Source organism: Pectinophora gossypiella, chromosome 24 (genome assembly GCF_024362695.1).
Source record: "Pectinophora gossypiella chromosome 24, ilPecGoss1.1, whole genome shotgun sequence".
NCBI lineage: Eukaryota > Metazoa > Arthropoda > Insecta > Lepidoptera > Gelechiidae > Pectinophora > Pectinophora gossypiella.
The window spans coordinates 10002819-10014889 of record NC_065427.1 but is presented as its reverse complement, the minus strand read 5'-3'; the positions used below and the strand labels follow the sequence as shown (position 1 = coordinate 10014889).

The 12071-nt window shown below is 33.1% G+C and overlaps 2 protein-coding genes across 7 annotated transcripts in view; one reads left to right on the top strand and one right to left on the bottom strand.

The window, feature by feature from the left end:
- LOC126377721 (chloride channel protein 2) overlaps window positions 1-5317 on the top strand; it is an 89717-nt gene extending 84400 nt beyond the window's left edge. For all 6 annotated transcript variants that reach the window (XM_050025511.1, XM_050025506.1, XM_050025505.1 and 3 more), the window contains 3 exons: window positions 22-108; window positions 952-1044; window positions 1667-5317. In XM_050025511.1, the coding sequence (XP_049881468.1) occupies window positions 22-108; window positions 952-1044; window positions 1667-1738 (252 nt within the window). In that variant the 3' untranslated portion in view covers window positions 1739-5317. The remainder of the gene's footprint in view (window positions 1-21; window positions 109-951; window positions 1045-1666) is intronic.
- A 452-nt stretch (window positions 5318-5769) lies between these two features.
- Window positions 5770-12071, bottom strand: part of LOC126377748 (inhibin beta A chain) — a 31021-nt gene continuing 24719 nt past the window's right edge. The window contains exons 4-5 of the mRNA XM_050025557.1: window positions 10017-10292; window positions 5770-9301 (exon numbers count right to left, since the gene is read on the bottom strand). Of these exons, the coding sequence (XP_049881514.1) occupies window positions 9140-9301; window positions 10017-10292 (438 nt within the window). The 3' untranslated portion in view covers window positions 5770-9139. The remainder of the gene's footprint in view (window positions 9302-10016; window positions 10293-12071) is intronic.

Sequence of the window (12071 nt, the reverse complement as noted above, 5' to 3'; positions counted from 1 at the left end):
CATTTTGCTTTGTATACACAGGTCCATTCGCTGTTCTCGACATTGGGCGTGAAGCGAGCTTACGTCACCGCAATAGGTCGTCTTATCGGAGTCGTGTCTATTAAGGAGGTAGGTTCATCGAAAAATACAAACATACACCACCTTTTCACAAAACCAACACAGAATATAAACTAGGTTTTAAACAATAATCTACTAAAATCGACGGATTTCAATCCAATTACGGCACGACTCGCTGCTGCTGAACCGCTGGGTGCGATTGCACGCTGTTACATAGCTGCCCGCGGCTTTGGTGACTCGGGCCGGCCTCACATACTCGTAGTTTATTTTTATGTTGTCGTCTTTCGAATCTGTTATTAACACTAGGACCCCGATACCGACCTCGCCGGCGTGGTCGACGATTTCCCTCATTCAGCGCTTATCGCTATCGACCCCCTACCGGTTGTGAGCCTTCAGCGCTCCCCATTTGTCCGGCCAAGTAGTTAATACCATCTGCGGCAAATCTACAATAAGTCACGTCAAAAAAAAAAATGTTATTAATACTAGGTTAAGCTTTTTGTTACTAACACAAAATATGGACTAGTTTCCGAAATAAATATTTTGAATGAATTGAATGAATTTAATGCATAATCATCAATCTAAGATCTGGCCACGAAATATATATGAACTGTTTATGTGTTTGTTTACTTCTATGCTATAATTTACTACTAACGTGTTATGATCATGGAGAGAAAAAAATAAAACAAAATCCTATAACTTCTCTTTTTTTCTTTTTTCTTCTATGCTATAATTTACTACTAACGTGTTATGATCATGGAGAGAAAAAAATAAAACAAAATCCTATAACTTCTCTTTTTTTCTTTTTTCTTCCTTCTTGTTGATTGTTTATTTTTTAATATTTATTTGAAGTGCAATAAAATGTTTTTATATTGTATTGTAAATTATCTCGTGCAGCTCCGCAAGGCGATAGAGGACGTGAACTCCGGCGCACTCACCCCCGCCACGCGGCCCGCGCCCCCCACCACGCCGATGCCCATGCTCATCAAGGTATTTGATCAAGATTGCTACTTAGCAATAAGGCCCTCCTACTGTACACTTTCTACTTCTCTTTTGTTTTGTATTTCCTGTGTTTGCAATAAAGTATTTGTTATGTACGAACACGCGTTCTAATTTATACAGGGTGTCCCACGATCAGTTAATCGTAGGACAGCAATCCCGAAAGGGGGAAATCAGACGAAAATTCGACAAAAAGCGGATTAAGAAAATATTCACGGTTTTATTGGCAAACGTTATTATAAGTACTTAGATTTTTTTCTTCTTTCTTAAATTTTATTTTAACCCTAACTTCTTTGTAAGTAGATCGTTAGTCGCGGTGAAATAAAAAAAATGCTGAATGAAAAGAAGTGTATATTTACTTAACTTTTTGTCAAAAAAAAAAAAACATTTTTTAGGCTATGTTTTCGTCCCTTTAGCAAAATATGAAAATTCCATTAGCAAATTATAATATAAAATATTATCAAAGAATAGAAAATATTCGTATTTTTTAAGTTTAAGTTTTCATATTGTATTTATTTGCTATCACCTTTGCAACGCAAAAAAGAAGACAACCAACAGCTTCTTTTTGGCTTTCAATTTTTTTTTTATTTGTAAGCATTTTTTTTTTGTATAGGTACAAGCATCCGAGCCAGCGCCCCCTACAGACAGCGAGACAGCAAAACTGACCACCTCAGGCGACAAATGATGGTCACCATACACCATCAGGTTTGTTGAAATAACCAGTTACTATGTTCAGTGAGGTTGTTGTAACAATGAATCCCTATAAGTCAAGGGACACAGACCCGTACAGTCAATAAAAATATTATTAACAGGGGGTTAAAACGGCCACATTGAAGCAATTCAATTGTAAGAAAGCATGCTAACATTTGTGGAAATTACGCACTTAATTATCAATATTGCTTTTTAGATGAATTGTTTCAACGTGCCGTCGAAACCCTGAGACTTGAAAAAAAGAGTATAATTGATTAATTCCAAATTCGAAACTTTTCGAATGATTATTCTTTTTATTTTAACAGTGTGACCAAGAACTTTGTTCCTTTGCGGAAAGTTAAAAAGGTTTTTTGTGGTTTTTAAAATCGACCCCTTAATTATTTTTTGAATCCGTTTCGTTTCGCTCGATTTATTATAATTTGTTGATGAAACAACTATATATATTTATTAACTATTATTTCCTTGCCTTCTGAGAATAGGTAAGATATTTAAAATGTTTTATAGAATCTAGAAAGTGATATGACGTAACGAAAAAATATGAAAGTATTAGACCTTAAAAGAGAATTTAATTTTAAGTGGACAGAAATGTATTTATTAATATAAGACGTCACAAAAGCAAAATTATGTGATAAGTTAAATAGTCACAAATAATACCTAGTGCTTCTTTTTTAAATATCCAGAAAACAAAAGGTGTAAAAATAAATGTTGTACAGTGAATACATATTCACCCGGTATATTACGTAAATATTAGTTGTGTGAGATAATCTGCCAGATAAATTATGGATAGGCAATCAGACAGTTATCAGCATGTTGTGTAAGACCTTCTATGTAAACCAGTGAACTATATCACTGCACTGCACTCATCTAACAAAGCATAATGTAAATGTTTTCCGCGTTGATGTATATAATTTTTAATATTAAGTTAAAATCTGTTATTTTTTATATTTTTCATGTTACAAAACAATTTTAAAATATCGATATTATTTTATATTTTTATAGTTGAATTTTAAATGAGTTTTGGCACATTTTTCTTTTTTTTTTGGTAACTTTGTAAATGTAATTCTGTATTACTGTACTGGGATGAAAATCTGACATACAGTTAGGTATAGATTTTATTTTAGATACATAAATATAACATAAATTATTATGGATCCCCTTAAATTGATATCAAAGATACTTACTATAATTTTGTGTATAATTTTTATATAAAAGTATTTATTGAACCTGGTGCTTTTCGAGCAATAACACAAAAAAAATTGCTTTAAATATTTAATTATCGTGATAATAATGTGTTTTAAAAAAGTTTTTACATTGTCTGTTAAAAGGACCTTCTGAAAAACAAAAGCGTTAAAAAAATTAGGTTTGTGATTTCGTTATGAAATTTTGCAATAATAAAGTAAATTGTCACAAATGGCAACACTTATAATTTTAGGATTACGTGTTAAAATATCTAATGTTGTCAATTTAAAAACATGTTTTTTTTTCTTTTTTATTAAATCGGTTTGACTTTGAAGTCACAAATATTGTATTTTTAAAATATTTATAATACTGTACTAGGCCAAAATTATGTAACCAAGGCTTGTGAGTATCTAAATCATTCCAAAAGTGTTATTAGATGCATTATTAGATGTTAAGACGTAATTTAAGATAGCTATTTTATTTGTTTAGGTTGGGCTATCGATATGTGTCGCCATGTAGCACAATATTATTAAAAAAACAATATAAATAGTAAAAGTGGCAAGTGGCAACACTAGGTTTTTTTTTCTTTTTACTCAAAAGACCAAATTCATATTTTTGCTTTTTTAAGAACCATTCAAACACGTCTAACATAATGTAATATGCTCAATAATGTAAACGAAGCAAATTAGAAAAAGTAAGTTTAAAAAGAATGAAAATTAAACCGAGGTTCCTCTTTCCGAAAAATAATCAAAAAAGCGAAAAAAACGTATTGCAACTTGTCTTGTGCTATTTTTGACATATTGTATTAAATGGCGCCATACTTTCAGCGGATAAAAGCCCTTAGTTAGTCATAAAAGTAGTCAATTAACATTGTCCAATTTTTCAAATATCTTCCGTTTTTTTAAAAAAAAAAACAAAATGCCTGTTTACGAGTTATTAAATGAAAAATATATTTTCTGTAATATTATAGTGCCATTTCTTTTAGAAATAATATTTTGGTTGTTTTATAAAAAACACTTTTGAGTAACCTAATATTATATTTTTTTTAAATTACATTTTTATTTCCGTCCTAGATAAAAAGAAAAATGTTTATATTGACTTTTTTAACAGATGACGGCCTTCATCCGTCTTACGCATTTTGTTTACTTACTTTCTTTATTTTTTTTTTAATAAATTGGACACTAGTATCCTGATTTTCTGTGATGTATAAATTATTATAATTATTTGTTTAGTAAATAATTAATACACCTTTAATAATAATATATTAATTATAAGATTATTTGAAAAGTAGACGATTTGAACTTGTGTTTGGAAATAATTGTGTTACGTAAAGAAGTGTTATGTTCTGGTTAGTTTTTAATGACCATAAATCATTATTTTTAATTTTATTTTGCACAGTTTAACATCCAAAAGTCAGCCACTCCATAGTCCTGAAAGTCCGGATTTTTTTGAAATGACATACAAAATAATAATAATAATCTTTGTTGACTAAAAGAAGTTACACAAGGTTTGGGTTTGACAGTTTACTTTCTATTTTTTCTTCTATTTTTGGAAAACGCACAAACATACTCAAACCCACACGTAATAGCTATTAGGGCCGGAGAGGAACATACGTTTAAAACTCTAGTGGGCCTAACAGACATAGTTTTTCGCATTCGGATTCATACGTTAAAGCGAATGATACAAACTATATAAATAAAAATATTTCGATTTGATGTAAGCTTACGAATTGTCACGCGAGACGTTATTCACTCTTGATAATCACGTATATTTCCGTTCGTGTAGCTTTGTTTCGTTGGCTAAGCGTTGCTTTCACGAAAGCTAATGCATCTTGGTTAGGCCCCCTTTATAGAAATAGCCACAACATGGAGCTCGCATAATGCGCGCGATATATGTAGGATATAATTGGTTAGTTAGTAAGTACTTATACCAATACATTTGGTTTCTTGTTAAATGTACCAAAATAATTGATTCAATGGTAAATGTACCAATATACTTGTCTCATTGGATAATGTACCAATATAATTGGTTCATTGGTAAATGTACCAATATAATTGCTTCATTGGAAAATGTACCAATATAATTGCTTCATTGGAAAATGTACCAATATAATTGGTCCAATGGTAAATGTACCAATATAATTGCTTCATTGGAAAATGTACCAATATAATTGGTCCAATGGTAAATGTACCAATGTAATTGTTGATATGCGGGCTTCATGCTAGGAGCCTACGATGAAGTGCCTAGAAAGTATTGTAGTAAATATAGACGCTTGCATGTGTAGTGATAAGAGATAACTATTTATATTGTCTGCGGTCTGTTGACGCATTTGTGATCTGTTGCTTTGTATAGTAAACGATGTTGTGCCGATTAATATGTTTTTTTTTATTTCACTCTAATAAAACCACTTTTTTGAAAACCATCATGTAAATAATACATACATACATACATAAACTCACGCCTATTTCCCACCGGGGTAAGCAAAGACTATAGAATCATGTAAATAATCCTGGATAGATTTCCGCCATCTTTTATGTTACCTACATACACAAATTCACGCTCTTGATCCCTAATAGGGTAAACAGATCTACAATTCAAAGTATTTTGAAGTCACACATGAAGTAACTATTGGTTTTTTTTTAATAATCAGTTGAATGGCAGAACAACTATTCTCATACACATAGTTATGTGAGATATGGTGTATTGGGCGCAGTGTTAGGTGTGTGTCTGTGTATGTACCTAATTATGTGTGGTGTGTTAGTTAGTCATATTACATAGTTATGTTAAATTAAGGAAAAGGTAAGTGAAAAAAAAAGAAAATCGATATAAATCATATGAAATGTAATATTAATATATTTTTTCAGCTTTTATAATCTATATTTTAATCTTTTCGTATAAAAATCTTCACACATTTAAACATAACTTAATATCTATAATACTGAGACACTGCCTATAATGGTGTTCTTTAAAAAAAATGGTTCATTTGACTTTTTAAGTACATCAAAAATGCATACAAGATAAACAGTGTCCCTAGTTTTAATATTCAACAATTTTATAAAATAATTCTATGAGAAAATACGACTTCTGGGGTTTAATAGCTAGAGACCACCAAAGCAGAAGTCCTGCGTTCGATTCTCAGTTAACGGGTCTGGCTGTCTCTCCGGAAACCTTTTCACCAATCCAGAATAGAGCATATCTTGGTAAATATGCTTCGTGCTCCGGATGTGGGACGTATTATTATGTTATTATATTTTTACATCATAGACGGCGATGCGGCTCACCAAGCTCGGTGAGATGTGGGTACTTAGTTCATCTTGCGATGGATGTACCCCTCAGAGATGTTGTGAATTTTCGGATAAGTACTGTTATGGATACGGATCATACATAATTTCGGATTAGCCGTTGGTTTCAGTTAGGGATATTATTTTCTTAAGGAATTTCAAAAGTAAAATACAAATACGTTTATGACGACAAAAGAAGAAAAAAACAAACAATGCGCGCGGCTTGTGTGTCGGCACTGGCAGCAGCCAGCCGATCAAAACAACTTATCATAACGTGTCTCAATTAGACTCCGCCCCTATCCGATATTATCCGATTTTTTTATTTCGGATACGGTTACGGATGATTTTTATATCGAATATCCGATAGTTTCGGTTACGGTTACGGAGCTCCCTAACATCCCTTTACCCCTGACTACCCTAATCGGTAATATAGTCGTGAGCTCGTGTATCTAAGTATGTTTGTTATTTTTATACATATCAACGTGACATTTTCAAAACTACATTTAATTTAGATACTATAACCTCGTAACGCCGAGATTTCCAGTCATAATATTTAAACAATGGGGTCTGGATTTTAAAAGAACATTCGGTCTTACGACTCTATAGGAACAATTTCTATAACACAATATTCGAAAACATAAAACGTAATCTTATACATATAACGACTTAAAATAAAGTCTACCTAAACGCAAAATCTACATAAATTATATAAAAAAAGACAAATGACTGAGTTGTGGTAGACTAATATTGTAAAGCTGTTTTTAGTGTCAATCTGAGGACACAGACTGAGCAGAATGACCGAATATGTAAATGGTAGGCTGAATGAAACGGAACATTAAGTTGTGTGAAAGAAAGAGCGAATGAGAAGAGAGGATTGCTGAAAATCAGCGCCATAATCTGGTTACAGCTAGGCATTTGCTGAACTTTAGGCTGAGCTGCAGCCGTTTCGGCATTATTTATAATTCTATTGTGAATTACTAACTACCATATGTAATTACGTATTTTTTTTTTAACAATATGTAATTACGTATTTTTTGCCGAATAAATATTTACTTTCTTTCTTTTTCTTTCTGACAGGGAACGGTTGGTTGTTTTTTTAAAGTCGTATATATAAAATTAATAAAACTTGAAAATAAACAAGTTATCACAGAAAATATAATCGTTCTCCATCATGCCCCGTCCCACAATTTATTTTTAAATTATTTAATACACAACAGAATAGAATTTTTTTTAACATGAATAATATTTTTTTATACATTATGGTTTGTATATTCTATTACGATTTATTTTTATGTATAGATTTTGCGTTCATATAAAGTACTTAATAATAAAAGTTGATAATTTATCATACTTACTGTTACATTACATTAACGGGAACATAACGATTCCAATATGCATGATGTTGGAAGGATTTTTTTTATACATTTACCTAATATACATATTTTTTTTTGTCAATTATGTTTTATTCCATCCGATACCTATTGACTTAGGGGGGGGGGGGGACAGTTTTTGACCGGACGGACTTGCTCTCACCATAAAAAAAAACAAGTGAAAATTAAGTAGGGTCACCATCGGTCTTGGTTCTTTCGGACATATCCGGATTTTAGCCATCGGTCCGGACATTGTCCGGCTTTTTGACTATGTGGGAAAAATGTTTGATATGTTTGTAAAAAGTAAAAAAAAGTTTACTTAATAAAAAGTCAAGATTTATTTTAATGTCCAGTTTTCCGTGAGAACTTTCTTTTTTATAAATTAAAAATCACAATGAAATATAAATCATCCTTCCATCACCGACGCATTTTAAAATCCATACTAAACTATACTTAATCTACATAAATAACATAAATGCATTGGTATTAAATTATTCTAAATTATACTCAATCACAACAATGTTTAAGTAATTTCTACTAAACTAATTTAAATTGAGATTAACTACAATATCACATTTAAACTTAAGTTCATCGATAGTTGGTGACGGCCTAAAGTAATAAAAATCTCACTTTAGTAGAGAAATGTAGTGGAGTATTCTCCAATACAAGATTTTACTTTCTTTATTCATTCAATAACTCTATACAGGAGCTTTAAAAAGGCCATATTGGAGCAATTCATCTAAAAAATCAATATTTTGTTGGCGTGGCGTTTTTAGCCCCCCCTGGGGGGTTAAAATGGCCACATCGAAGCAATTCATCTAAGAAAGCAATATTGCTATTTGACATTTGATTGCATTGCGCACTTACATTTATATGCGCAAATGTCAAATTGCATTATTGCTTTTTTATTGCATTTTGCTTTCGAATTGCTTCGATGTGGCCACTTTACTAGTCTACTTTCTTTCTTTTTTTCTTTATGAGGAGTATTTTATTTTAATTTTAAAGTAACTTTTAAAATGTATAAGTAGTTTTAAATAAGCCAACTAAAGCTATGTCAATGCCAAAGGTAGCTTAAGCTTTAGAAAAAAATATAAACAACAATAGAAAATAGCGCCATCTACCGTCAAGTTTTTTTTTAATACATGGTGTTATTGACACCGTACTGACAACTGGAGAATTCCACTTGATATTAACTGAGAATCATAAGTTGAATCATGCTTCTGAGTATTCGGTACGTTGTCATTAACTCTGTATAATTGAACATTAGTGTAGATTTGCCTCATATTGTGGCTGACTTTGCAAACTGGCGCATTTACATTTTTGTGCTGAAAGAATTTGTCTCTTTATTGACAACAGAAAAAGGTGCACATCAGATTCGCCAAAAAAATTCAGTGAGTTATTGATGTCAGCGACGATATGGCATTCCCTGCTTGCGGCATTCTAACCAACTCACTTTCTTCTTGGGCCAACACATTTTGTCATTTTATTACACTTCAACCTTCGAAACACGAAGCTAAATTGTCTACCATCACAAAAACTTCAAGGTCACATACAGCCACACGACTCTACCACCATGTTTGGTAAAGTCTTCTGGGTTATGGTGTCATTTGACTCCATGTAGAGAAGCTGCAGTGAGCTGAAAGTGGTCGGTGCACAGCACGGCCTGAATTCCGCTTTGCGTTCCTCGGATAATGAGTAGAAGTATTTCTGTAAAGAAAAATACAGTTAAAGCATTTCAAACTCCGCTTATTTAACAATAAAACGAAAATAATTAACGGCTATACAGGTTGTGAGAAGCTGCAGTAGTTTTAAGCGGATGAGACGTTCGTTATGTAAAAATTGACGATTCAAAGTTTAACTACTTATGTCAAAAAAAAAGTAAGTATTTATTTTCTTTTCTTACATGTTTTTCTTAAACTAGTTACTGGAGCCTCCTTTTAAGCAAAATATGCCTGTACCAGGAGACCCCGCTCTTCTATAACAGTAGTAAATAGGTAAGAAAGTTTTGTTACCTTTAGGTTTTACAAATAAGCAATTAAAGAATGTTTGTATAATGTGTGTATGTGTGTGTGTATGTGTCTGTGTGTGTGTGTGTGTGTGTGTGTGTGTGTGTGTGTGTGTGTGCGTGCGTGTGTGTACGTGTGTGTAAGTGAGGGCGTGCTCGGGCAATGAGGGTAGATTCCTCCTGTCTAGCCCTACGACGAAAATCTTGGGGTCGATTTTGAAGCCACATTATGTTACCTACTGAATAAAGATATTTTTGAATTTGAATTTCATCTTGTACTTTCTGGTAGAGTTTTTGAACTTTTCTAAAGTGTTGACTAACTAACGGATAAGGGCTTCATAGACCATTCGATTCGGCAGACAACAAGTACCTCAACCACCCATAACGATATATAAAATACAATGAACTCCAACTTACCCTAATAAAATTATGATGGTTACTATTGGTATGAGTAACGCTGGAGATGGCAGCACAATTTCCTTTGCAGAAGTAGGCGTGGTAACCAGCGGGCCGGATGATCCAGTCGTCCCAGCCCAGGTCTTTGAAGCTCACGTATAGAGGTTCTCTACAACACTCCGTGGTCTTCGGGCCGCATTCCAAAGCCCTCCCTCGGCGTCTCTTGCCGGCGTATTTGGTGTACAGGACGAGGAACGGACGGTGTTTCTTTTGGAATGATAGAGGTGGTTTGCGTAACTGGAAATATAAATTTTCAGGTTAGTTTTTCTTTATTTTTTATGTTACTGGACTTGCTATAAAATGTTAAGTGCAGTTTTCACTAACACAGTTGGCTCGACCATTATAGCCTCTGTAATCTGTTATATTCGTCTAAAAGAAAGCTCACCTTTGACTACCCCAATTCGGATATAGTCATAGGGACACGCGTGTTAAAGCACATAATAACGGGTTCTTACCGCGTTTAAGTGGGGATATGAGACTGCCGATATTACGACACTGTTGCAAGTGCCATGATCACGGGATGACTGACGCGTTATTATGTGCTTTAATTATGATAATAACCGCGTAAACTTAAAACAATGTATGACACGCGTGTTGTTAACCACTGAATTCGACTTAATGACTTTATGTTTGAATCATAGATCATTGATACCACGTGGTTTCTAAGATTTGTACCCGGTTAATGGCAATAAGCTCGCTCCCTATTACATGGGAGTTAAACATAGCTGGCAAGGAGTGGGTGACTACTATACACCTCTGTCAGAAACGCGTGACTTTATATAGGTATGTATATATCGTGGCCATATCATAGAATTGATCATTTCATGAAATGATCGACCATTTCATGAAATGGTCGTATTTCATGAAATAGAACAACATTCGTTGGCCACATCATGATGTGGTTTGGCCAGATCAATGAACACAAAACGTTTAACGATATGACCAACTAAATGCATGATTACTTCATGATATGGCCAAACGTTAGCGATCATATCGTAAAATAGTAACATTATCCACCGGTAGTGGCGCTGGTGTCGCTTTGTTAATGTTTTGCATAATGGCGGCGGACAATAATTATTCTTGTGTGAACGCGAATAATACGAATAATAATGAGCAAATACAAGATAAAAGTGCAGTGAAGCAATGTTTTGACACTAAGGTGAAAAGAAAAACTCGTATTAACAGTAGACAGCAACTTTATTTTTATTTTTAGGTTATATGGCAAATAATGAAGGTCGAGTGACCACGCTACGTAAATCAATGGACTATTATTGGATTTCAAAATGTGATATAATTAAAACTGCGAATGAAGAGATATTAATTTTAAAAAAGAAAAATATAAACGATCCTACTGTCCGTAAAGTTTCTTTTTTTGACGTGACTTATTGTAGATTTGCCGCAGATGGCATTAACTACTTGAAACGGGATTCTATTAAAACGCATAAATGTTTTTGTCATAATTTAAATTATCATAATCCTTTTTTTTATAATTTTTACAAGGCATAACGGTAGGTTAGGGTGCGGCGGGCCACCCCTACGCCGCCAGTATGTTTATCTTACACACGAAAAGTATACTGAATGATGACCAATGGCATGAAATAGTGTCAAAAAATATGACGACGACTTCAAAGCGAGATGCAGTTACGGCGTATATGTCAACTACATCAACACTCCGTTAATCGAAAATGACTTTTTAATTTTTATTTGACTTTTAAACATTTTTGTACTTTGTACTAGAGTAATACATTATTTCCTACCTTATTTCGCGTTTTTATTACACCACTTATCATGGACACCCTACATTTATGATATGGCCAAACGTGGATGGAAATATCATTAAACGCTGACGTTTAAACGATATGGTCAGTTGAAGTTGGCCATTTCATGAAATACGACCATTTCATGAAATGGTCGATCATTTCATGAAATGGTCAATTCTATGATCTGGCCACGACATATATACCAAGTTTATTTATTTATTTAATTAATTATTCACATTTACATTATACAATAAAT